This window comes from Tympanuchus pallidicinctus, unplaced genomic scaffold, assembly GCF_026119805.1.
Source record: "Tympanuchus pallidicinctus isolate F22 unplaced genomic scaffold, pur_lepc_1.0 scaffold5, whole genome shotgun sequence".
NCBI lineage: Eukaryota > Metazoa > Chordata > Aves > Galliformes > Phasianidae > Tympanuchus > Tympanuchus pallidicinctus.
Genome location: NW_026294769.1, coordinates 31,210,345 through 31,238,121, shown reverse-complemented (window position 1 = coordinate 31,238,121; position 27,777 = coordinate 31,210,345). Strand labels below are relative to the sequence as shown.

Below are 27,777 nucleotides of genomic sequence, written 5' to 3'. Positions count from 1 at the left end.
TCTCAGACAAAAACTGCATTTCACAGTCATCTAGTACCAGATTTTACTCCCAGTTCTTTATGACGAATATAGTTCACATTTTAAAATCTCTTTTAAGTAACCAGTTATTTAAAATGCTTGTTTGAATTGTTTTTACAATACCAGAGGACTCAGTTTTCCTTTTCTTAAATATCAAGTGTGTACTTCCATGTCTTCTTTTTCAGCCAGCAAGAATGGCGTTTCTGCTTGAACCTTCCTGCATTTTGACAGATCATGGCCCAAATCAGCCTTTTCCTCTGCATATTTGATCACAGTATCATTTTTGCATGGGCAGAAGGCCAGTTTTACTCAGAATATTTCCAGCCAACTGTATTAGGCAACAGTCACCTCATTGGGATGGGGGTGCTGTGATACAGAATGCTCAAGGTTAAGGATCATTTACTCATGAAATTAGCTTTGTATGAATGAAGAAATTGCTAGGATGAATTTCTCCAGCCTATGACGTGCAAGATGACAGCATCTAGAGATGTTTATACTAGCTATTTCTTGCCTTAAAATATGGGAATCTATGTAAAACTTAGTAGTGATGACAAACTGACATGGTCACAGACAAACGTGACTGATCCAGAAATAAAAATGAACACATTCTAAGCTGAACATGTTTCATACCCATAGATTGTAACTTAAGAGTGTTCCAGTCGATGTCATTGTTCGAAAGCCAAAGCCAACTTGGAAATCTTTGGGAAATGGGAAACTCGCTGCACTCAGGCTCAGTGTGCCCTTTTTGGAAAAAGCTGCAGATCTGACAAGCTGAAAGAGAGAACAATTTCAGTGTTTTTCCTTCCAATCTGAAGAACTGGCAATGGAGGACAACAAAAGCACTACTCGACATAACTGCAAGCAGCTCCCACCTGAACTACATGCAAGGCAAACTGCAAGCACAACATTCCAGTATAGAGCAGACAGACTGAATGCGTTCCAGTATCATTAGCTCTGATGTGCAAAGCTCTATAGGGAGATGAGGGCAGCTGAGCATAACACATCGTTCATCTCTACTGTCTGCATTGACAGGGAAGCTTTTTTTTTTTTTTTTTTTTATTATTTTTTTTTAAGTTTTCACATTTGAGAATGCCAAAGTGAGCAGCTGGAGGAATGGTTTGTACACATTGAGCTATGTAGATGATCTAGTATCTGAGGCTATGCAAGTCATAGGACAGATCATAACTGGGCCTTTTTTTAACAAAATGCTTGTTAATATACAGGAGATACACAGACTCAGAAAGAGAAATAAGGCTAGATCTTCCGCACAGAGAAATAACCTGTATGGTGATTGTTTAGATTCCACAGAGGGAATGAAAATGTCGGGACAGTGCCATTGGAGAAAGAAACCACACAAGGAGCAATAGGTAGAAGCAGACACGTTGATTTTCATTTCTCCATGCAGCACTGGGTAAGACAACACTGAAAAAACCACACTGTCTCATTTTAAAAGGAATGTAGCAAAACTCGTGGGTGTACAGGAGATTTCACAACACACACAAGTGGAGCAATTGCTTTTTTTATGTGAGATTGCAGTGGAAGCTTAGCTCTGTCAAGGAGAAAGATTGAGATGTGACTTAATTATAACGCATAAGCACCTCAGCGAGAAGAAAGATCCTGAGTAGTATTAAGTGACTACATACTCTGGCCCAATCAGTAACAGCAACTGGAGGCCAACAAATGTAAATATGAATTCTTAGTAGTATACAGTATTAAGAGATTGGACTGTGTACTGGAGCAAACTATCACAGCAAGAGTGCAGATTCCTTTCTCTTTGTATCTTCACACTACCGTTGGCTTCTTTCTTGGCCATCACATGATAACCAAGGGCAGTTTTTGATTTGAACAAGACAATGCCCAGGTTTTACAGACAAACCAGAATCTATGAACTTTACCAAACATTTTAAAAGAATGCTTTTATTTACCTTCCAGTCATCTGAACATTTCTTGCTGACACCAACAGTCTCATCAAAAACAACAGATGCAGTTTTTGGGTTTTTCACATTCTTCATACAGCCTCGGAACGGAGGTACGGTTATATCAAAGCTGGTTTCAGGGAGTGGGAGGAAAAAGAGTTCAGTAGACTGCTATTTCAAAACAGATACCAGTATAACAACCTGTAAATGCTGGCAATATAAGAAGTAGAAAAATAAAACGAGCAATCTGTATTGCACAAACATACTTCATACTGATCAAACCTGCTCCACAGGGCACACTCAAACTCACCATTAGCCAAAAATCACAGATTATGATTGTGATACATAATACAGAGCACGAAAGAACTTGCCTAAGGAAAGAGTTTAGATGGACTTACCACACAAAGTGCTACAGTCTTTTTATAGCTACTCACCGTTTCCTTAGAGAAGACGGAATGCCACCGAGATAATATTTAGTGAAATCAAAGACTTTAACGTTGGCCGTAATATCAGAGCTGACATAAACAATATTCTTATTTCGGGCAATCAATATTCTAATCTGAAATACGTGAACAATGAGAATTACTTCACTTACCAGGAACAAAATTATTAAGCATATTACATTAGAAGAGCAAGATATAGCAGATTACATTTAAAGAGTAGGACACAATTTTTTTTTTTCCTCCTCTTGTTTACTAATGCTCTGAACCAGAATAGCAGCACTAGTTCAAAGGTACTTGGCAAAATTTAGGAACTTAGTCAAAGCAAATACCTACACAAAATGCTTGACTATTCAAATAAGAGGTGAAGTTTATTGTACTTAGATGAGGTGAATTTTTAGGACAAAGTTCCTAAACGTTCAAACATCGCCTTCCATTTGCAGTTGAAGATTCAGGAGCTGCTGCCTCCTGCAAAGGCTGGATCAGTCAGCTGACTGGAGGCAACTTAGCCCAGAGCAGCATAAACACTTCTTCCAGCAGTCACTGCAGCCTACACTACTTAGTTGGAAATGTAAGAAGGGGAAGAGGGAGAACAAATCAAAATAGCAATCAGAGATTTTAACAGTGTCTTTAGGATTTCATGTTAGAAGCTCTACAAAACAGCCAGACTGAAGCTAAATAAGTCAGCAACAACACAAAGACTTCGAAGAAGTAACCTCTGTTACTGTTCAGTAACCTCTGAAGAAATACATCTTTATATGGTAAAAAGCATGAACTTAAGTTTTAAAATAATGTTGGTATGTACAATGATCACAGATCTCTTCCCATAAAACAATGTTCTGTCACAAAGGGCTTGATCCTTTGGAAACTGCTTTATTAAAACTAAATTTACTCACAGATAAACATAACAGCAAATAGTGAAGGCTTGCATCCAAACTAATCCTCAACACAAAAACTTCACAACAAATCTTTACAACAGAAGGCTTAGCTTCAAGAAAATTTATATTCCCACAAACAGCAATCAATCAGTTGTTTAAAATGACTTACTTGTTTATACGTCCCATCATTTAAAGTCACATTGTTTTCTATTTCTTTTGGAAGCTCAGAGTCAATTTTGTATCTAAAAACCGGATGGCCATTTTTAATAAGCACACTGATGTACTGATCCTGCAGCAAGAAAAAGCACAAACTGTTCAACATTTCATATTTATGTCAGTGTCACATGAATTATTGTAACAAAGCTGTCTAGCTGATTCAATCTTATTCTGGTTAAAAGCATAAAAGCAAGAACAGTAAAACTTAGAAGACTAATTTTGAATGCTTAACAAAATCTTAGAAACAGATCTAGTATCAGTTCGAGATGTAGCTGTCAAATCTCCAGAGGACTTTTTCTCATTTCAGAATGTTTACTGATTTTCTTTTTACTTCAACAGAATGGAGATATTACTAAATGATATCACAGTGATAGTTATCATTCCTATAATAGTATTACACGAACAGAATTGCTATTGTTCTTCAGCAATTTTCACAGGTATAAGTGACCGTGGTGTCACCATGTCACTTCCTATGTTCTCCCTTAGTTTAGACTTGAGAAAAAAAGCATTCGCACTTCTGGAGGATTTCAGTATTTTGAGACTGGTTTGATTCAAGTTGCACCCTCCCTCTGTCACACAAGTCCAAATCCTGTGCACTGCCTATCAGAAGAGCTACTTAGAACAATTTTCAGTTAGCTTTGACAAAGCCAGTATTCAGCAGCAATTGAACACCCAGCAGAATCTACTCATCTGCCATTTGAACAAAGATAACAGTTTCAAGCAACTTTATGGAAGTTACTATGGCTGCTCTGAAAGTAATGCCTCCTATTTTATGATGATGGCCCACAACATCAGAGGAATGTGATGATCCTTCTGGATTTCCTAATACCCAGACATCAACTCTGCTTCATTGCAAGGCTGACTAAGATGAAGGTTCACACCTCCAAAGTCACGCCAGAGAAGATGACAACCTTTCTCCTGCAACACGATAACACCAGGCCTCATACCAGTTTGAAGACTGTGGAGCACATTGCCAAGCTTGGCTGGACTGTCCTACCACACCCACCACATAGTCCTGATTTGGCACCTTCTGACTTCAACCTGTTCAGGCAGATGCAAAATGGACTGCATGGGCAACATTTTCCTAGCAACAATGCTGCCGTAGCAGTTGTAAAACAGCGGGTCACCTCCACTGGTCCAGATTTTTATGAGCACAGCACGCAGATTCTTGTTCATTGCTGGCATCAGCGCATGTTAAAAAATAGTGTTTCATAGCTGAGAATTTTCTCTACTAAATAGTGTTATTGTGCTCTTCGTAGCTGTTGTAGTTTCCATGGAAGCTTTACTATCAGATCAACCTACATGTAAGTAAATCTAATGTGTTCTCATGTCAGTGAACTTTTAAAAAAACTTCCTAGACCTCTAAACAACACAGAAGCATTTCATTACCTCATTTGCAGCAAAAAACACTATGCCTTCATCTGCAGTAGTCTGAATTGTCTGCTCGTAGCGTATTGGTACATTTGCATTTGTTTCTTTAGATGTGACGCTGGCATAACCAGTGCCTTCAAAATAGCTTTGGTCAGACTCTTCTTTGTACCTGTAATAATTCAGTGTCACAGGCATGAATATACAAGAGTAAAATCTACTACCACATGGACTTACTGTCATTAACATTTAAAAAAACTGAATTTAAAGCATTTAGTGCAGAGCCACTAACAGGGATAGCTGTTAATCCAAGCAAAGAAAAAAAAACTTTCCACTGGCTTCTATTAATTTTACATATGATCTTTAGAGAGGAAAAACCTGATTTTAAAATAATTAGTGATTTATTTTATCATTCAAATTGTTAGCCAATGGACTGAGATTGCTGTAGATGTGAATAACACCACCTCTGATGATTTCCTCTATGATATGTACTAATGACTAAGACTTAGAGAAAAAAAAAAAAGTCATTCAACTGCAGTTCTTATGCTTCTGGATGTTAAAAGACACAAAAATCTGATAAAGTCACAGAACCATCAATCTGTCTACCTCAGTATCGTACCTTCTGCAGGGTTGCACTTCAGTGGTATTGAGATTAAATGTCCTCTTGAAGTTGTAAAGGCTGATAACATTCTCATTTAAGTTGTCCAATTCAATGCAGCCTTCATAATGAGGATAGTCTAGCTTACGTGGAGGCTGAAAAACAGTGTTATTAAAAAACATGCTGTCAACATCAGCTGACAAAATTTTACGTTGAAATGTGACTGCTAGGACTTATTGCAAGTATTACTAAGACACAGAATGTGTCATTCTAATTTGAAGAAATTATTGTATTATTGTATCTCTGGACATAATAACCAAACCATCTGATAGCACCCCAGGAGCAGTGCAGCACAATTTAAAGCAGAATCGTACGAGTGGACTGGGGAGAGTGCTCAGCAGGCTGGCAGGTTTTGTGGTGTCCTTGGAAGAATAAAACCCATCATATTCCCTTCTTTGAGTTCCAGCAAGCTACAAGCCAGGCAAGAAGTAGCATTTCTTTGCACTCACCCTATTTCTGCTGGCATGATCAAACTTTTATAGTCTTTGAAAGACTGCTAATTCTAACTTTTACTTGTAGGAGTAACAGAATGATTAACACGGAAATCTCTTTTAAAGACTGAATGACTCTGTACCCTAAAATCTGGTGGGTATCCTCCAACATAGAAGACAACAGTGCTTGGATCAAGATTTAGGAGAGTGTTTCCATCTCCACTGTTTGCAGTCAAAGGCTTTTCAAACACCGGAGAAGTTGATGTTGCTGCTTTGATGTAATTCAGCTTCACATACTGGTAAATTCTAAAACCAAAACAAACAGGCAAAATATCACATCAAACTAATAAAAGACATTCCAAGCAAGTTTTGGAAAAGACTGTTGCGTGCTATGGATCTTATACCTTTCAAGCTTAACTTGATCCATAATGGCTTCCTCAGTGTCACTTTCCATCACAAGAGGTTCCACAACAACTTCTGCTTCACGATCTCCCAGGTTATAGACACAAGTGAGATGACCATCTTTTACTGCCATACCAATATATCCTTTAGAAGCCTAAGAACAGCAAAGCAAATAATCATTCATTAATGACTAATGTTAATGAAGTTAGAATACACATCCCTTCCTCAGGGACACCATCATACTGTGAATGAGTCACAAAGCAATTCACCCACCCAATGATGAGAATTTTATTAAGTTTACCAGTTTTTTTCTGGGAATAATAAATAGTCTGGAGAAAAAGAGACCAGCAGGTTAGTTCACTGCTCTCTATGAATTCCCAAGGAGGGGAAATGGACAAGAAGGTACCAATCTATGATTCTATGAGTCTTTTGTCACTGGTAAGCAATGATAGGATGTGTGGAAATGGCACAAAGCTGTGCCAGGGAACATTCAGACTCGACAATAGGAATAAAAAAAAGTATTTACTATGAGGACGGACAAACACTGTAACATGCTTTCTCACAAGGCTGGTGATGCCCCATGCCTGTTTGTGTTCAAGTGGTATTTGGATAATGTCCTTAATAATATGCTTTAACTTCTGGTTAGCCCTGAAGTGTTCAGGCAGTTGGACTCAATGATCCTTTTGGGTCCCTTCTGTTTTAATTATTTTCTTCTATTCTAAATTGTAGTCAGATGTGTTGTGCTAATTTAATGAATGATGCATTGCACTGAGTATGATTATTCGGAGAGAATATTTGGAGAGTACGGTTATAAATTAATTGAAGAGACATGCATGGCTTTTTATGTTTGTAACATAAAAAGCTGTAAAAGTTAAGGTAGTTCTCAATTCTAAAACATCTTTCAGCTAAAGCCATGGCATTTACTAAAAATTTAGATGCAACATTCATGAAATAAAATAGGTGCTAGGAACAGCACTCAGTCAACACTCCGTTCCTATTAAGTTGACTTAGAACCATGGAATCATAGAATGGAGAAGACCTCCAAGATCATCCACAGTCCAACCACCCACTTACCACCAATATTTTCTCACTAAACCATTTTCCTTAGTATCACATTTAACATTTCTTGAAAGCCTCCAGAGATGGTGTCTCAACCACCACCCTTGGCAGCCTGTTCCAGAGAAGAAATTTTTCCTAATGTCCAACCTGAACTTCATCTGGAACAACTTGAGGCCATTCCCTCTAGTTCTACCACTAGTTATGAGGGAGAAGAGGCCTACTCCTATCACACCACAACCTCCTTTCAGGCAGTTGTAGAGAGCAATAAGGTCTCCCTCCGAGCCTCCTGTTCTCCAGACTGAATAATTCCAGTTCCTCCAGCCACTCCTCATGAAACTTGTGCTCCAGACCCCTCACAGCTTTGTTGCCCTTCTCTGGATAGGGCATCCTTTTTATGAGGGGATAAAAAGGTGAGAGTCTATATAGCATAACTACTTTTATCAGCTTTCTGTATGTGAATGAGACTCACTAGAGAAACAATTGCAAACAAGAATTGAAAACACGTTGTTAGGAACCTCTTTGCAGGATATTTTTAAAATGATGGTTCCTGAGCAAGCATGAATGCATAAGCAACTCTGTATTATTCTGCATATTCAGAAGAGAAATTAAGAGCTGCAGGGGAACTGACCCTTTTACCGTAACCAGAAGAGAAATTCACAGTCATGTGTGCTACAGTAAGAGACAAAGAAGTGAGAGTAGGGTCACGTTGTTTGTGCTGACTGCTGCAAACGCTGATAGTTCTGACAAGACTGTATGATGATATTTATGACTGAGAAATAAATTCCAGCAAAATAAATTAACAGCAAAATATCAAAGAGTTGAGCAGTCAATCACTCAGTAAGTTGGCTTGCCAGTGGAGGAATGAACTATTCTTCACAAAATACTTATTCCACCACATGATGGCAATTATTAAAAAAAGGTTATCAGTGGCTATGAACTTCAGTCAAAACAAATTTTCTCCCACCTGTTCCTTAAAGCATGTTGCCTGTTCTAAGAATCAAATTACATTTTAGAATATACCTACATCTTTATTGCCCAGGTACAAGACAAACTTATTTGATGCCCTCTGGGGGGCATCTAATCTTTTCTGAGGTCTTTGGAGAAAAAAAGTAAGTGAAGTATAGGCTTTCAAATCTTCAAGGTTGCTTGGAGGTCGAACCTCTACACCAGAGCTGCCATTGAACCTCATAGGAATAGCAACCTGTTAAGAAAAACAAAATTCAATACTTCAGAAGAATCTATTACTACGGCTTCTACTTATTTCATTATTCAATCGTTAAGTAACCTACCTACTACCAGTCACTAAAGATTTAGACTCTGATCATACCAAACAACATAACTAGGAAACAGAATGGATAATGCCATATTCTGTGTTTTCAAAACTTAACACAGCACTTTTTTTTTTTTTTTTTTTTTTACTCCAGTCACTAACCAGCCTTAACCTCACTACTGTCAAATAATCGTTACTTTCACTACATGTAATGGACAGGATGTGCCTTGTGGCTCCAAAGAGCAAGCCTATGAATTATTTACATGTCTACATACATATCTCAGTGCTTCACTTTTCTGGACTTGACTGTCTGTTAGAAATTGTAATGCACTTCTGATAATAATAAATACATATCCTATTACTGCTACTTACATTACAGTCACAAATTCTTCTCATATACTGCATGTTATTCGTGTTTACCTCAGCAATGTTTCTACTGTCATCTGAGGCCATGCCATCCATTGATACTATAACTGCCACAGTTGCTTAAATGGAGAAAGAGCGAGATGCCTATAGCTGATGCCTAAAATGTCAAGGCAGATGGAGATACAAAGGCACAAGGCTGCACGTTTTCTGGAAATGCCAGCGTTCCAGTGGCCACAAATGGGTAGAGATCCCTGCCTCTAAGACTGCAGAATTGACTCTGCCCCTTGCTGCCAAAGTTACCCTGTTGTAACTGGAAGAAAAATGGTTCTTGAATAAATAAGATCTGAAAATTGAACTGGAAAATTAGACTGTATGAGAAGGATGAAACTGGATGCTATTGCATCCAGCCATTCTTATGTATGAATTACACTTCTCATCAGCATACTAAATTTAACTGCTGGGTTATGCTATTAAATGAAATTTATGTCTGATCCTTCACAAATGTTTTAACAAAATGATTTATAAAGAGGAACAAAAGCACTGCAGTGTCCAAAACACTAAGAACAAGCATGATTGCAGTGTCCAAGACAGACCTTATTTGCAGCATCTCTTGCCTGCTGAATCAGCTCTCTTATGCGGTTTACGTTCTCAGAGATATTGCTTATTGGCATTAGCTGTTGGTTGATACTCTCAATCTTGCTGAACAGATCTGGAAGTTGGTTTGTCAGTTTTTTTACTGTAATGGGAAAAAATCCACATCATTAAGGGTAGAATGGAGGAGGAAAACATATAGAATTATGGGGTATGAATACATAATTGAAAAGCAATAGGGTGATAACAGAACTGTTTTGATGAGGATAATGAACAACAGAGAGGAACCAGGTCTACATGCATCCCCCCAAGTAGCATGTCCTTCTGCACTGTTGGAGGGAGAATACCAGCATAAGTGAACTGTTGGTCTGACCTAGTAGGGCACATGTCACAGAATTCTTTGCTTCAAGGACACACTGCTGGCTCACATCCAACTTGCTGGATCCCCTGGTCCTTTTCTGCAGAGCTGATTTCTAGCTGGGGGGCTCCCAGCATGTCCTGGTGCCTGGGGTTCTTCCTCACCAGGTGCATGACTTTCCTCTTCCTTTTTCTGAATAGCATGAAAATCCTGTCAGCCCATTTCTCCAGCCTGTAGAACCACTGCCTCTGGATGGCAGCACAATTCCTCTGGCATTGTGGAGTAATGCTACTCCTCCCAGTTTTGTGTCATTGGTAAAATTATTGAGGGTACATTTTACCCCACCATTCAGGTCATTCCTGTTAAGCAGTGTTGGAACCAGTATGGACCTCTAGGTACACCACTGATAACAGGCCTCCAAGTCTTCTGAAATGAGCCATGATATTACCTTTTAACACAGACTAATTCTCCTTCTGCAGTGCTTGCTCCTTCTGACTGGCAGTGGAAGAAGTTCACAATACTGGCTTAGATTAGACAGCCAACTTTTAGATGATTAGCAGAGACTAAGCAGATAGCAAGAATCCACAATAGAAAACAACACCAACCTGAATTGTTTGCTTCTGTCAATGCTTTGTTGAAGCCAGCATTCTGCGTGCTTCCATAGGTACCCTTCAGTTTTTCCACATCTTCCTGAATTGGGAGCAGTTCATCCAGTACATTAGTTGTCACGTCCTTGGCACTTTTTACCATGTTCTTTGCACTGGTGATGATGCTGTCAATGTCATCTGAAAGGCACAAAAATGCATGTGTAGATTCTTACAGTAACTGGTGAAAGAGGCAAAAGAGAAGTGATGAGTAAGTAACTGACCTCTGTTTATCCCATTAAGATTATTTTGAAGAGTAACAAGATCAATCTGTAGTGTGTTCTTCTTTCCATCAGTGACTCCAAGTCTTTGCTTTATATCTTCGAGGGTTGGACCAATAGCTGCAAAACAGTGAAGGTTCTTTATGAACATTATACAGAAATATCACCTCTCTGTTGGCTGAGTTGTGTGGCTTGAATGCACTGTAAAACATTTGTGCAGGTCTAAGGATTTGCTGGGCCTGAGTGCTGCAAAGGAATATAGATAGCACAGTAAAGGTGTGAAATTCACTTTCTTGTCTTTTTATTTTAGAAATAACCATCACGATGTGTCCCGCAGTAATGGAACTATCCTCTTCTGATAAAATACATGCTACAGAGCTTTGTGGAACTGTGAAGATTTGTGATTCAATGAAAGTTTCTGATGTTGACCCATCACGCTGGAGGTATTTAAAAGATATGCAGATGTGGTACTTCGGGATGTGATTTAATGGTAGAATTACCAGTGTCATGTTGATGGTTGGACCTGGTGATCTTAGAGGTCTTTTCCAACCTAAATGATTCTGTGAGTCTATGATAACGTTTCTATTCTCACTTTATTTCTCAGTACCTTTCAATGTCCTTTCAGTATCCTGTGCTTGATTCAAGAGCGTACTGCTCTCAGCTTTCAACTTTGCAGCTTTTCCTGATAGGTCTTCTCTCTTCACAGTCTGGTCATAGAAGCATAGGATTGTAAGACTGCTTTAATAATTATTCTGACATTCAAAAAGTAAAAGAGAAAGCCCAATCCAGTTTTATAAAAACAGCTATAGAAGGACAGTGATTTTATACAAAGAATAATACCTTAAAAACCAATTAGCTGTTACATGCTAATCCTCTGCTGAAGAGCTTATGGATATTACTAGTGCAAAGTAAAAGAAAATAGCTGAAAGAGCTCTCAGTGATCACTGGGTTTGCCTCATTCATCACTCTATTTTGCACTGAAATGGACAAGAAGCATTCAGATGGACAGGCTCATCAGAAAGGCAGAAATAAGTCTGAATTCTGCTGAAGCAAGGCAAATACATGAATGTGAAGAATAGCAGATTCCCCAAATAATGGCCACAAATCAATACAACATACCAAGACACAGAGGACTTCAATTTTGGTGCTTCTCAGAGAGTAAAAAAACAAAACAAGCAAGCAAACAAACAACACTTATTGTACCATCATTTTAGCTGCTTGTAGGTACTTACCGACAAAGCTGAGTCAGCTGCACTCCCAGCTTTGTTGGCTGCTTCCTCTGCAGCTTTGATGGCATTAATAATATTGTCATAGGCAGTAGAAGCTTCCACAGCACAGCCTACCAGCTCATCCTTCCTGGCATTGTTCTTTATTCTGTGGGGAAAAGAGTGAAAAAATGCACCCTTCTGCAAAGACTGTGGACTATGAGAAGAGACCTGAACCAAGTATTTTCTAATTAATGCTAATACAGGAAACATTTTTCATTTAGAACTTTGATTAAAAGTAGAAAATCTCAATATACAAAATGATTCTTCAGAACTTGGAAGAGTTCAAGTACTTGGAAAAATACGACTGCAGGCCTCCAAACAGTCTTTAACTGATTTGGATGGGGAATATTCCCCAGGGCACAAGGCCAATAAGCCTCCTTCATTGAAGCTTCCCAAATACAGGTCAGCTCAGAGGAGTTTAGAGAACAGTGGCTTCCAGATGATCTCAGGCTGCTCCAGCACTCTACAGAAGTGGTAGATGACACACACAGTGGAACAGCTTCAAGATCACTTGTGTTTTTGCCAAAGAAACAGTGCATGAACTCGAGTCGGAAACAACAGACAATTCTAATTGGTGTGATGACAAAATGCAAACAACTTGCACAGAAAAAAGAAAATTAGGATTTTACTTTCTTTCATTTTGTCCTGATATACTGTGAAAGGCCTCCAAAACCTCATTCGTATTTCCAGCATAAAGTACAAGTAAAGGAGAAATAACAGATTCATATTAGATTTCTCTTTTTTTTTTTTTTTCCTCATATTGCCTTTCCAGAAGATTCCTTGGAGGATGAGAAAACTACAGGATTATTTTCCTCAGTAAATCTAAAAAGGCATATCTTACAGATATTTACCCCAATTCAATGACATCATAAAGGCATCCCTGACTGCAGATACAGGAATTAACATCATAAAAAAATATACTTATCTGCTCTCTACCTGAGGACAATCTCTCTTGTTAATAAATAGTTAGTACAGTAAAATGGAGCTGTATTTCCTGTGATTAGGAAAAGTACAAGATGACTCGGGTTTGGGATGAAAAGAAAACATCTCTGCAGAAGCAGAAAAAAATGATTTTTTTTTCCTAACTTTGCAAATGGTCATTAAAGCAAGTGAAGTTACACACAAAGCTTTGCAACTGTGAACACTGTGTACAGAATTGTCTCATTTACAGGAACAGTAACATACTCTTCCAGTTGTTTTGCCAACTCTTGCAAAGATTTGGCATGTTCCTCAGCCCTCACCACCAAAGGTTCTTTGCTTGCTGATAAGGAGCTATTCGTGAGCTTTCCATTCATATCCTTCCGTGCTCCATCAAGCTGAGCAGACAGGCTTTCATATTCCTACACATTTATAAAGAAAAAAATAAATTTATCACCATCAGTGGTATGTAAGTCTCACCCCTGAAAAGACTAAAGAGAAAAATAACCCTTCCCATACTCTGGAATTTGTTGGAAACAACTGCTAGTCATTACATTATCTTTTTAATACAATGGATACAGAAGCACAAAAACTGCTGTTCTAAGTCAGAGGCCTAGCATATTGTCCAGGTGGAAGCAATTGCCTAGAAAGAAATACAGGAACAGCACAATCACTTCTGGTATTTCTCAAGCACATTCTCTCAAATTTCTGATATCCACAGCTCAGGGTCTACCTCAGACACACATAACAACCCTTAACTGCTCTTCCAAACATTTATGCAGGCAGGGATTCTCCATATAGAATGTGCTGAGATCACTGCTGGTTTTTTATTTTGTTGGTTTTTTTTTAATATACAAGGCTTATGTCCTCGCCACTGAGCTCAGCTACATATTAAAGTATCAGCAAAGTATTGGATTTTTTAAATCTTAACCTGAACAGGTTAACAATACCTCTTTGCTCTTCAGCAGTAATCCAAGCATACTGTCAGCTTGTGTCAGGGAAGTCTGGGCAGAGCTCAAAATATCCAAGATGCTGTTCTGTTGTTCATTTGTCTCATCGATTCGTTTCTGGGGAAAAATAAATGGTTGAATATCGGATGATTGGGTTATAATTAAGAAGCAGGAAAATCACATCTGTGAGTACATCAGGACACACAAATCACCTAGAGCATAACAGAGGTTTTTTTCCCAAAGATGCTACTGCTGTGTTTATCTGCAGTGTCTAGGATCTAATCCATGGATTAGAATAGTGACAGAACTTGGGAGTTTGCAGTGGTATAGCACATAGCTCACCAAGACAGCTGAGCAAGAGACCACAGTAGTTCAGTTGTTATTGCTCAGACGAGGTAGAAGTAGTATGTGTCAGCCTAGATCAACAGTCAGGGAAGACCATTTAAGGGTTTGTCCTTGCAAACCTGGAATCTCTAAATACACCTCCCAAGTGACAAATCTGATCTTTTCTGCTCTCTGAAAGGCAGAAATAAGATCTTCAGGTCATCCCTTCATCTGTGGATGTCACTAAAAAGGAGGCGTGAACCCTCCCCGTTTTACTTTCTTGATGGGAAAACAAATGGAAGTCCTTGGTCTAGAACAGTAATTGTGACAATTTACAGAGTAGCTCTAGGGTAATGGCACAGCATTACACACAACTAGACAAGAGCTATTTGCAGGTAAGGATATTAAACTCTCCTCAGTTGTGTTTCTGTCATTGTAAAAAGTCTCTCTCTAACAGAGAAGTGTAGCAGCAGATTTATGACATGAACAGATGCATACATCTTTTCAGACAACTGTGCACACTCAGCCAACACATGCATTGTATATTCCATGCATATAAAGGTGCAGTTCAACATTTAAGGAACAGTTGAACATAGAAATTATTTTGCTCGAGCAGTGTTAGCAAACTGGCTAGACATGAGTGTTACAAAACAGCGACACTTCAGCAAAAATACAATTTGCTGAAAAGAATGCATCCTGAAGCACACTCATCTCTCTTTTACTATCAGCTTGAAAGAAATCAAGTAGAGTTCAGGAATGGAAGCATTGTCACATTTCTCATCAGACTTCAAAAGCAGTTCTGTGGACTATTAATCTCAAATAACAGTATTGGACACATTTTCCTCATCCTTTACAGCTTTTGTAGCCAATTACATCAAGAAACTTACTATGGGATGTGTATCAGAACCAGCAATTTGATCTACAATAGGAAGCAAAAGCAGTGGCAACTAAAGAATAATGGTCATCAGAAATGCATCCTTATCACCCTGTTCTCATTACATCAAAAGGTCGCAAGTGGGAGCAGACTACATTTATACCTGGTCATACATGCATACATCAAAAGATAAAAAGAGATCTTGGGAAAATAGTCTAAAGAATTAGTGTTACTTGGCTTTGCACAGTCAAATGTGGCAATAAAAAGTAGTTTTATCTCCTGAAACTTAACTTTATTCTCTCAAACCCCAGTAGTACCTTAATGTCTTCCAATAGAACTCCATTTTCTCTGTTTAAGTTCTCAGCTTGTTTGGTTTGTCCTGTTGCTTCATTCAGAGCTTCACGAAGATCATTAAGTTTGGATTCATATTCATTCAATGAATCCCTCATAATTTTAACAAGTCCATGATTTTCTTGGTGGTACTTCTGCAGTTCATTCTTAACACGTGCCAGTACTGAATTATCGGGACCAGAAAGAAAAGCTTTGTTCAGAGAAGAAGGGAACTGGAACAAACCACCTTTAGAAAGGTCTGACATATAGGGTTAAAAAAAACCTAAGGGTTGCAGAAATTACAGAACATCCTTTGCAGCACTAGATCCGGTGTTACTGTAGCAGAGATACTATTCAGCATCTCACTGGATTAAATTTGCCCACAAATTTGCTGCTGCAGACACAGAGCACAGATCAGTGTTTATTTGGCTATTTCTAAATTAAATAAGGATGAAGTTAATCTTCTGCAAATACTGAATTGTTTCATCACCAATTTCACCTGCAGTGTAGACGTCTACATTTGAGCTAGACATCAAAGCTTCCTCTGTAATCAGCTCAGATTCAGGCATGTTTCACAGAAAGCAGAAACATAAAATAGATCAAATGAATCACACTTTCAAGAGCGTCCATTTCAATGCCTACATGTTAGGATACAGAATAGTTACTGATGGGAAGGTATCAAAGTTCAGAGTTAGGGGAAATTAATATCAATCACGTCTTTCACATTTCTCAACTACAGTGCTTGTCAGGAGATAAGCCTGTGACTGTGCTGACCTCTCTGTTATTAATATAAGGTTTATGAATGTCCCAGCCAACTACATATGGAGAACATAAAATGGACTACAACTAGTTAACGAGAGAACAGAAAACAGAAAACATAAAACTAGCCCAACCTTCCTTGTACGATCTGACCCATGTACTACTCTAAGAGCTTCTTAACATCTGTTGTTAAATTACAAGTGTGATTTCTCTGTAACAACCTCATATGCTGTATCATATATATTATAATGCACAGAAGCACTGGCTAACTATGTATAATTGGCCACATCTTTACTGAGATTCATTTTATTATTAGAGGGCTCTACTGGGTTTCTTCCCCATCTCAAATCAGTTTATTACTAACAAAGTAAGAAAGCCTTTATATCTCCTCCAGAACTACTGCTTTCATTTTGGCTCACTGCTACAAGTCCCAGCAATACACTGCAAATTGTCTCTCTCTGTATTCTTCATCGCAAACAGCCAGCAATGCTTCAGGTTTAAAATTGATCTTTCTAGAGAGCACGAAGCTTAAAGAACAAGCCCTTACACAGCCGAGCTTCTGTTCTCTCCTTCTCTGCATCTGTTTGCAGTTGGCCAAAGTTGCGATTTCGCATCTCTCTCATCATTCTTTGAGCTTCAGCCAGTTCTTTGGCAGCATCACCCGAGGGCAAATTGTTACCTTCTGAGTTCGTACCAGCTATTTGTTCCAAGAGCACTGAATTTAAAAAAAAAAAAAAAAAAGCAATATCAAATTCAAACAGAGAATGCACCATGCAGAACATTCAAATGACGGGCTGGTCTCTTTTCCAAAAAGACATGCCTATTCCTGAATCCTTTAATGAAGTAGATCAGAAAGGATTTTGCACTAACTGCACTAAGCTAAAAAGTATCCGTGTTACCAAGACAACATCAGCCATGAAGTTTTTTCCTGAATGACCAAATTCAGCAATTATGTTAAGCTTCTAATTTAGGAAAGCCTATAATAGCAACAGAGATGGAAATAAAGCTGAAGTTAGGATTGTCAATTAAGTGCCTTAGATTTCCCACTGGTAAAGTTTCTTTGTACCTATTCACTCAAAAGGGAAGGCAGGCTCCTAAGTTAGCATAATGTATTAGATTCTTAATAATAAGAGTGAATTCTGCAGTTAGGTCTAACTTGTCATTTCTTAAAAAACAAACAAACAAAAAAATCCAAACTACTCCCATGCTTAATTAAGAATATTGTTTTAATGAACTAATGAAACAAAACCTATTATTACTATTTTTACCTTGTATATTATTGACAACTATTTGTATTCTTGAAACCAAATCCTTTCCTTTTTGATGAGTTTGTCCAAAATTATTTAAGAGTATCTCAGCTGCTTTATAGTTCATTTCAGCCTAGCAAAGGAAAAAAAAAATAATTCAAAAATATGTGGAGATATTTAGTTAATAATATATAGTCAAGAGGTGCACATGTTTAATTTAATGTCAATCACCTACCTTTTCCTGGAGAGCATTTACATCATGATTTAGCTTACTGAATTCTTTCTCCAATTCATCTGCCTTCAAGCCCTGGTTATGTAAAACAGAACGGTAATTGTTCAGTAAGACCTGAAAAGAAATCAAAAAACAAAATCCAGTGAATCACCAAGACACAGGAGATAACAAGTGATTATCAAACCTGATCAACTGTTGCCCAAAAACTGGGCTTTTCCTTCTGTGAGGTCAGCAACCACTGTTCTGACTGAAGAAAATTCCTTAAGGATGAATTTTGGTATTGGAAATTTGAATTCGGGGTTGTTTTATTTTCTTGGTCACACAGAGGCATGAAGTGCCAGAAGAAAAGACCTACAGGAAAACCTCAGAGATATAACTGCCAAGGCCAGCAGGCCGTGTGATGCTGGGTCCCTTAGAGAGCTCTGTGCTGAACTAATAACCCTCTTCCCATAGGTGAAAACCCAGTGCTGTCAGAGTCCAGAATTTGAAATCCAAAGTTAATGTGTGTTTCCCTACAAGCCCATAAAAAGATGGCATGAATTCCTATGTTCAACTCTTATCTGTTTTTATCTGAATCAACTTTTCAGTTTACTTCACAGTACCTTTAAGTCTTTGATGCGTATTTCCAACTGTCTCATCTGCTCTAGTGTGTTGGCATCAGCACGAACATTTTGCAGCTGGGACTTAATCAGCTGAAGTTCATCACCTATTGTGCTCAGATCCTTCAGCAATGTAATTACACAGCTATCGCAAGCTAAAGGGAGCATAAGCAGAGGAAAACAATACATACATTTTGTGCAGAGAACTTTTCACTGAACACAGTAACAACTGAGATGCAATAGAAATTTGATGCCTGTCACCCTCTCTAAATAAAGCAGGAAACAACAAAGCCCACAGTATTAAGGAGAGTACCAAATCCAGAAATGAAGAGAAAGAAGGCACCCTCTACATCTGGCTACCTGAATTCTGTCATCATTTTTGGCCAATTGTTTGGTTGAATCTTTGCTTTTAAAACATTCATTACAGAACACCACCATCTCTTTTTCAACTTTGTCACTCTTAAAAGAGTCACTGGCATGCAGTCAAAAACAGCAGACATCTTTGTGCAATTCTGTGTTGTTACTTACAATCACAGTCTTCATTGGGATCCACATCTTTTGGTTCATTATTGAAACATTCTGGAATCCAAAGACAATCACCAGTTACCAAAGCTTTCTACTACTGACTGCATTTTTAACCCTCATTTTTTTCATCTGGCAGATACTAAAAACACTGCGCTCTCCTTTCATAAATCCATGTCCATTATGCAAGATCTAGAATGTCTATAAGGCTTGAGCATGCTGAAAAATTCAGCTCTTACCTATGCTTTGATGAGATCAACATCTTTTTTATCCTTCAAAAGGAAACTGACTGTAACCCTGTAGATATGCAACTTCTATAAAAGCAGAATCTCTCGTATCATTTGCACTGAGTGCATTCCTAGAATTTGCCTAGAGTAATAATACTGTGGCAGGAGCCAAGACTATACTGCCTATTAGTTAAAGCATTTTACACAAGACATAGGTGCAAAACAGTTATCTACTCTAACATCCACATCCAAACCACAAATCTTAATTCCCACAAGGATGTCTTACCCTTTAGATGCTGAGAAACATTTATAGCCTTCTTTCATATGTGTTCCAGCTTGCTTGTTTAAGGGATTAATCAGCCTTGAATGAAATCCAGACTATGTATGGAAGGAGGCACTATACATTATACTTAAGCATGGTGCTTGGGCCATAGGTATATAAGTAGTACGCAACAGACTTTGCCCTCATTGCCCTTCCCAACAGGCTAGCACAAGCAATTATATGTTCAGTGTACTGTTTGGCTTGCTTGTTCTACAAATCCCATTATAAGAAGCTTGATACTTTCTAGGCGTATGTACAATCATAAGCCAGGATTCTAACTTCTAGGAGGCAGGATTGGAAAGGGCTTGTAAAAGTGCCTTTATATAGGATGGGAATCTCCCTGTCTTGATGTGCAAGTTCCCTTTACAGATCTGGTCCTACTGGCTACTGCAAAACTGCTTGTACTGCCAAATCCTGTTGAAAACAAGAAGGGCTGTGCGCATCTTTTACTCTGAATTAAAAGGATGCACTTGGCATAGGCTGCTGTTGCCAAGAGTCAACAACAGCTTTTAACTGTGAGAGGATACAGTGATAAAATGGAATGTGAAATTTAACAGCAGCATGGAACAGCCTGGAACAAAATGCCTCTCTGTGCCATTTCCTTTGGCACTTTCACATTAAGTCATCAGAAAGTTAAACAGTATGAATACTGAGTGCTGCTGCCAGAAGAAAACAAGTCACAAAGAATGTATTTTTAAGAGAAGGAAGGAGATTATTCTAAATGCAAATACATATGTGGTTCTGCTGCTGTATAATTCAGGCTTACACAAGATACATTTCAGCTGTCACCATGAAGTACCAATTAAATAAAACTATTATTACAGCTCGTGAACAAACAACATCAGCCAAGAAATGATAAAATAGATCTGGCCAAGTGCCGAACATCACGCACATGGAAGCCTGCTAGAACTTGCCGTGCTGATGATCACAGAGGGTTTTATTGCTAACGTGGAGAAAGAGATGGCTGTCTCCATCTGATCAAACTGAAAAGAAACTTGCTTGTTGAATTTTGCCCTACGGATCAGTTTGTCCTTGCAAACTCTTGCTTCGAGAAGAATGGAATGAGAAAACATCAAACGCCGCTTGGATCTGTTCCACATGAAGTATAAAAATAATGAAGATTTATTACTTCAATGAAATATAAAATGAGAACTACCTATTGAAAAAATTGCACCAGGTGCCAACAGCAGTTCACATCACTGTTTTCCTAATTTCTGTGACCAGAGAAAATGAAGGTGATCCTTGAAGTCACTGTAATGCAATATGAACGGTAGCGCAGAGAAATGAATAATGTGCAAACATGAAGAGTTATTAGTTTGGCATGTCACTAAACACACCAGAAAGAAAAGATGCATCTGCGGAAAGAAAAGCATAACTTTGAAGAGAAAAAAAACTTGGGGTAATCAAGGCTCTTTTCAAGTGCAGTGACTTGTGTGTTTCTAAATATAAACCGGTATCTTATCTAAGGAGACTGAGGTGAATTGAGGTAAAGCCAGTCTAAGGAATGCAGGATAGAGCCTTTTACTTCAGAACTGTAATCTATAAAGCAGGTATAATAATATAGTTCTGGCATTATATTCTTTTAAGAGCTTATTATTAGTGGAGTGTGACATATGACTGATACTGGAAATACCAAGGATGTCTCGGATTGCATACAGGTGTATAGCAGGATTTATAAAACAGCCCTTGTAAGATGTTTGACTCTCATTGTTAACACAGTTAGCTTGGATACCTAAGATGGCAGTGTCTGATGCAGACTGAAGATATCACTAATCTGTCCCAGATACATTTTAAAAAGACATATTGAGTGTTTGTAAGATTTGTTTCATAAGCTCATAACAGACTGGCAAGATATGACTTGAGTATGTCAAAAGAGGAATCCAATGAATCCAAATACGTGACTGTGAAGCTTAAGAGCAAAATACAATCAATATTACTTACAAAGGGAAATATATGATAAAATGGTTTACAAGGATGAACTCAATGACTCAGAACAATCCTTATGTCACAGAATCACAGAATCGTAGGGGTTGGAAGGGACCTCCAGAGATCATCAAGTCCAACCCCCCTGCCAAAGCAGGTTCCCTACAGCAGGTCGCACAGGTAGGCATCCAGGCAGGTCTTGAACATCTCCAGAGAAGGAGACTCCACCACCTCCCTGGGCAGCCTGTTCCAGTGCTCCGTCACCTCACTGCAAAGAAGTTCTTGTGCACATTTGTGCTGAACTTCCTATGCTGCAGTTTCCAGCCGTATGTTGCTCTGCTTTTATGTTTTAGGAAATCTTCTGTTTTGTTAAAAACGATTTACATTTATTCTATGTTGAGGTCTCTTTTTCTATTCAACTTAATTACCTTCCCTCTTTGCTTCTCTGAGAGAAATCAACATTACCTTCCACATCCATAGACCCTTACATACCTCCAGTCAGGTGGTCGCAGCTAGCCAGCTGTCCATTGTTGTTACAATTACATTTCTGACAGTAGCCTCCATATTTTTGTGGATTTCCAAAATATCCTGGAGCACAGCTAGATAAAGAGGGACAATTTTTTTTCCTCATTAAATGTTTGAACCCACTTTTGTCAAATATACTTTCATTGGACAAAAATAAACAAGCCTTTCTCTTGAAGAAACTGTCAGGAACTTTGATTTCACATCTTGACTTACACAAAAGGAAGGTATTTTTGCTTTTCAGTATCCACTGCCATATGTTAAAAATCTCTTTCCTAGTACTGCAGAAATTTTTCTAAAAATAAAAAACTCCCACAATACTCATATAAGAATAATTCATCTCATGTGTAAAAATACAATGCACATAGATACGTACATAATGAGAGAATTTTACAATACCTAACTGGGATAACAACACCATTTTGATCTGTGATCCCACCAGAAATCAAATATCATCTAGAGTCATACTGCAAATATGCATTGAGTTTTCAAACATCAGTGGTACTGAATGTTACCACCCATCTCTTGGGTGATATTTCCTTTTGCCATCTGTCAGCAAAGCAGTCTGTGTGAGTGCTCCCTGAATATATTATGGGTTAAATGTATTGTCTTGCTAGCTAGTATTCCTCAAAGTATCTCTGCTGTAAGATCAAGAGGAGTAAGTAACATGTAAATCAAGAGACCATGATAAGGAGCTGAGTTATGGCTAGATCTGGAAGAGAAAATTTATAACCTACAGTTTAGATGTCAAACGTAACAGTCTTGAAGTACAAGATAATGTGCTACTGGTGGTATTGTCTCCAGGAGAGACATCAGGACTCACTGGCCTCAAGTTTCCAGATCAGACAACTCTGTTATGCTGAAAATCCTCTTAGACTTGAAACTCGCTAGAATTGTTTCCTCTTCCTGCTATAAACTGCTGTACATGCCGTATATATAAAATCCTGCTATAATAGCTGGACCTCTTCTGCTTTGTCAAACTGTTGTAGCATTCCAGCAAAAGAGACGGCTTCGGTATTGTGTTTGTGCACTGCAGCTGGGAAGTGCACCAAAATGGGTTGGGGTGAAGGGTATGGTGTTAAGTGTTACATAGTTGCTACTGGTAACAAATTAAGAACACTGAAGTACCATAAAGTATGCTGGAAGAAATGGGAAATAGTTTTCAATTGTAACAAGGACAAATTAAGTGGGAGCTGTTACAATCAGACAGAAGACAAGGCAACACTCAGGGCACTTCAGCAAGAGGCTGACACTTCCCTTTTTGGTAAAAATTGTGTATTCACTAAACAGTCTTTGGAGAATGGTTTTCTTAAGGGAGTGTTGGGTTATACCTACAATTACACAACAGGACCACACTATAGAAGCTGTTCGTACATATATATATATTCCTTAAGTGTTTTCATATTACGTACATTCATACAACGATATATAATGCAGATCTCCTTTTATTGGTCTTGAGAATGAAGTCACTTACCGTTCACAACGAACTCCAGTATAGCCTTCTTTGCAGAGACACTGAATTTCTTCACCATTTGCCACACAGCCAGTTGCAAACCTGTGAGAAGAAACCAAAATATTTTTGTGAAAGCACAAACAGATTTTACAGTCCAGAGGCTAAAAATAAATGTTTTTGTGATTAAATGTTTTTCATTCCATCAGCTAATTAAATCATCAGTACATCACAGAATCATAGAATCATTTGTGTTGGAAAAGGCTTTAATGGTCATCCAGTCCAACTCTCCTGCAATGAACAGGGACACCTACAGCTAGAATGGAGTCTCATCCAGCCTGACCTTTAATGTCTTCAGGGATGGGGCACCCACCAAGTCACAGGGTAACCCATTCCAGTATTTCCCTACTCTTACCATAAAAAAACCTTTTTCCTCATATTCAGTCTAAATGCCTCCTCTTCATGTTTGAAGACATTTCTCCAAATAAATTGATTTGACTATTTCTTTGAATTCTTTCCTATGTTTCCTTGAAATTCTACCCCTGGACCAAAAACCAATGATTTCCTGGCCCTCTGAGCTGGGTATTATAGCTCACTACCCAAAGCAATGCCTAAAGTAAACCTTAATAATGGTGTTGTAAAATAAAACAACTCTACGCACCTATTTTATCTTACCAGGCAAGAATCAATACCCTGTGCTGAACAAAGTTTCTTCCTGTTCAGATAGACTTTTTTGCTTTTTTTAATGGATTGAAAAATTAGAGGTTACTTTTATGTATCTAATAGCATTTTTCTTCTTTTTTTTTTATACTTAGGCAGAATGGAGTTGCACACCAATTTGGGGAGTATTTCTGATAACATGAAAATTTCTATCTGTTCTTCTGTTCTTTCTGGAAGACTTGATTAGATTCAAATTTTTCTTGAGGAAAACAACTACTTGGCCAGTGTTTGTAAGGAGAAGGCAGGAGATGAAGAGGGGATAAGGCACGTTTGCTACTTTCATTTTTTAACTTACTAACAGTTGCATAAAGCAACTGCAGTAATTCCAGGTGGAGTGCATTTTTTACATAATAAATGTTCTTTATCACTTTAATGTGCATCTATAAAGTTATTGCAGGTTTCATGGCCTCTTCAGATATTTCAACACTCTTAAGCCAAAAGATGAGTGAAAATATGTTCTTTCAGCCTCAGGCAAGCACCTGCAGAAGAGGCCAATGATGTCAAAAACAGATGTACTGAAGAGTTCTCTGATAAACAAAAAAGCTGACTATTGTCTGCTAGCATAGATCTATTACTTATGGCTACCTGGTGTGTGTTTTCTATCTTCTGTATCTTAATTTTCTGAATTCATCAAAAAGGCTTCTTTCATCGCTGCCACATATCTCCTACCTAGACGGCGTTCAACATGAGATTAAAGATAACTTACACTTTGCATTCCATTAAAAAAAAGATTCTAGATATGCTTAGTAATGGAAAATGCTTCCACCTTGCCTTACTCACTACTAAGAAGTTACTCATGTTGTTGTAAATAGGCAACACCACAAGTGCCTGGTGATCTTCCAGGTCACAGCAGCATGTCTTTGTGTTTCAGCAACTGAATCAGAATTGGAATATTCAGCTTATTAAAACTGGCAATGCCATGACAGGGAACACTAAGTTACTTCTGGACCAACATCTCAAGTGGGTCTGATGCCCCACTGTGTTGGATGATATATGGAAATAAGGAAATATCCTTATCTTATCATATTAGCAGGATTTTTTTCTTCCCTCCCTCCCCCCACCCTTTACCCTCTCCTTGGCTTCTGACAATATTTTACAGTACCTGTTTGTATATGGGCAAGGACATATCCGACAGGAACCTTGAGTGGCATCTCCAAAATAACCATCTTTACAGAGCTCACATTTTTCCCCAGCGGTATTATACTGGCAGTTCTTGAAAAGGAAACAAACAAGATGGTTAGCAATGCTTTCCTACTCAATATGGCTTTATTTTAAATAATTATAGCGAATTTACTTGGAGGATACATTCTTTTCCTTCCACATACATAAGCATTTTTCACTAACCTACTTTCACTACCAGGATAGATTGATTCTAATCGTTCTCTAATTGTACATTTTACTCACTGTTATGAAAAAGCAACATGTAAAACAAGCAGAACAAAACAAGAAGTTTAATCAGATGCATAGTTTGTTAGTTATCGTTCACTTGATACACACTCTTGGTATTTCAATGGTATCTATGAAAAATTCAGTTTAAACACAACTTTTGCATCTTAACACTAATTAGAAGACAGACAATTCAAAAACAGGCAATGAATTGAGCTCAAGAACATTCTTTAAAATCCCATGAAATTACTATCAAAACTAAATATCTTCTCAGATTAAGATTAAAATTGAATTTCATGCACTTTCACCAATGTACACATAATTTGTAACCTGAAATAACTGGAATAAATAATAAAAAGAAAAGCCTGTAAAATAAATTAAAACTGATTGATTAACAATTGAAATATTTTTCCATGACAAAACTGTGGAAATTCATAATTTATTTTAAAACCGTGTTTATTCCTTTTGTTGTCCAAATGTCAAACACATTTCTGAGGAGAGGATAAGCAACTTGCTTTTGCTCTATCTAGAGAGGTCCTGATTTAAAATAGAAGTTGTTGAAATACATTTTGAGCAGCCAAAAAAATTCCACGTACCCAACATCCATGAGGCTCCCTAGTTCTACAGCTGTCTTCTTCAATGTGCAACAGACTAATCCAGTGCTCCACAGATCTGAGTGTTTACTAATAAAGTGAAAAAGAATGTGGGAAACTGGCTGGAAGCAGTCACTGAGCAGACTGCACTCCCACTGCTAGGACACTGACTTCAAGCTATGGCTGAGGGCCCTATTACTGTGATTTGCAGCAGATGGACACTTTCCCTTGCGGACGAACAACATTTCTGTCCTTCCCACCTTCTCTTATACTGCATTTTTCTTCACACCCAGACTCTCAAACACTCCAGCAGTGCTTGCCCCAGACTATGCACATTGTAGCCCATAATTTGTTTTGGGACAAGGATTGATTATGTGGCTCACTTGTGAAAGGCCCTGGGAAAGAACAGAAAAAGCTCCAGTTCATATATGGGGCATTTAACTAGGGGAAGTTGAAGAAATATGAAGATATTATCATTCAAGAATGTTTATAGAAACTGAAACAATTCCATAAATATCTGAATAAAGATATTTCACGTATGTAAGCCACTCTGAATGTATCACAGTGTTCCTCTGGTTACATGGCATATGCAGAGTGAAGAAGATAACCCAGTGCTCCCAAAGCACAGAGAAATGAAGACAGATCAGCAACTCCCACATGGGTCTTCCTTCAAGTTTCCTAGGGCCTGCATGGGAGATGAGAGCAGAGACAGCTCTGGTGTCACAGCATCTCCCTGCTGTCCAGTACTGCAAACTCTGAAAGTCAGACTCTAAGCTGACTTCCAGACACCCTTGTGGGTGCGAGAATACAGTGTGCTAGGGCCTCAGCAGAAACACCTCCTCCTATCCTCCATCCTCTTGCCCATTCAACAGGGCAGCACTGCACTCCTCTCCTTCCACCACCATGCAGCAGCTTATTTGCCTTAGCTGAGGAGCACTTTACTGCTGCCATGAGGAGTTGGCTGGGGCTTAGCTCAAATAGCCTTCTATGGAGGCCATCACTGGAGACCAGCTGATGTGAGAAGGTACATAGTCCAGTGCTCCAGGTGAGGGGCAGGAATGAGAAGGCCAAGCTTTACATTTCAGATATGAAACAGATACACCAGAAACTTGATGCCTCTGTGCTGCCTTCTCAGCACTGCTGCAGGTCTCTGTTTGATGGCTCTTGTATAGAGAGAAGAACCTGGTCTTTATTGGATGGAGGCTCATAATGGAAATACAGGCCCTCCAGGCTTTCATTTTTCACCACGTTATACCAGGTGACTTTGCCTGCCTTAAATTTTGTCTCAAGTTTAAGTGTCAGTTTAGTTCTATCTACCTGAAAGTTGGTCCAGCTGGGAGGAAGAAGGGATAAAGAGAAACCTAAAACACATTTCATTTCATGGCCAAATGTGAAATATGTGTTTTTCTGGCTTCATAATTTTCATTAGAACTAAAACTTCCTCATCTCTATAGTTCTGTTGCAGCACTTTCCTGTCACGGCCTGCCCAGCCTCACCACTGCAGCAGACTGTAAGTCATTTGCCAGAATGTGCTGAATTGGTTTACAGCTTCCATTGAAACACCAGGGTTGGTTGAGACAAAGTCGAGGGGAATTACATAATGCGTAGGAATGCACCGCAGGCAGAATGGATTCAGAATGAACAAGGAAGAAATAACAGAGAAAACAAACCATGAAAGACTTTGGCAAGGTTCTTGTTTTCACTTAGACAGTACGTAAAAAAATTAGTGAAAAAAGTTCAAGTAGGAATTTATTCAGAACAAACTGTTTAAAGGA

General features: G+C 38.4%; 1 protein-coding gene across 2 annotated transcripts in view; it reads right to left on the bottom strand.

Moving 5' to 3' along the window:
- Positions 1-27,777, bottom strand: part of LAMA3 (laminin subunit alpha 3) — a 112,595-nt gene that overhangs the window by 7,635 nt on the left and 77,183 nt on the right. For both annotated transcript variants that reach the window (XM_052704604.1, XM_052704605.1), the window contains exons 43-67: positions 25,126-25,235; positions 23,328-23,408; positions 21,824-21,930; positions 18,866-18,916; positions 18,341-18,492; positions 17,742-17,852; positions 17,528-17,639; positions 16,807-16,974; positions 15,488-15,684; positions 13,973-14,089; positions 13,290-13,444; positions 12,069-12,210; positions 11,444-11,543; positions 10,840-10,956; positions 10,577-10,756; positions 9,616-9,758; positions 8,411-8,587; positions 6,330-6,481; positions 6,069-6,231; positions 5,456-5,589; positions 4,858-5,008; positions 3,422-3,541; positions 2,369-2,493; positions 1,944-2,064; positions 649-789 (exon numbers count right to left, since the gene is read on the bottom strand). In XM_052704604.1, coding sequence (XP_052560564.1) covers positions 649-789; positions 1,944-2,064; positions 2,369-2,493; positions 3,422-3,541; positions 4,858-5,008; positions 5,456-5,589; positions 6,069-6,231; positions 6,330-6,481; positions 8,411-8,587; positions 9,616-9,758; positions 10,577-10,756; positions 10,840-10,956; positions 11,444-11,543; positions 12,069-12,210; positions 13,290-13,444; positions 13,973-14,089; positions 15,488-15,684; positions 16,807-16,974; positions 17,528-17,639; positions 17,742-17,852; positions 18,341-18,492; positions 18,866-18,916; positions 21,824-21,930; positions 23,328-23,408; positions 25,126-25,235 — 3,327 coding nt within the window. The remainder of the gene's footprint in view (positions 1-648; positions 790-1,943; positions 2,065-2,368; positions 2,494-3,421; positions 3,542-4,857; positions 5,009-5,455; positions 5,590-6,068; positions 6,232-6,329; positions 6,482-8,410; positions 8,588-9,615; positions 9,759-10,576; positions 10,757-10,839; positions 10,957-11,443; positions 11,544-12,068; positions 12,211-13,289; positions 13,445-13,972; positions 14,090-15,487; positions 15,685-16,806; positions 16,975-17,527; positions 17,640-17,741; positions 17,853-18,340; positions 18,493-18,865; positions 18,917-21,823; positions 21,931-23,327; positions 23,409-25,125; positions 25,236-27,777) is intronic.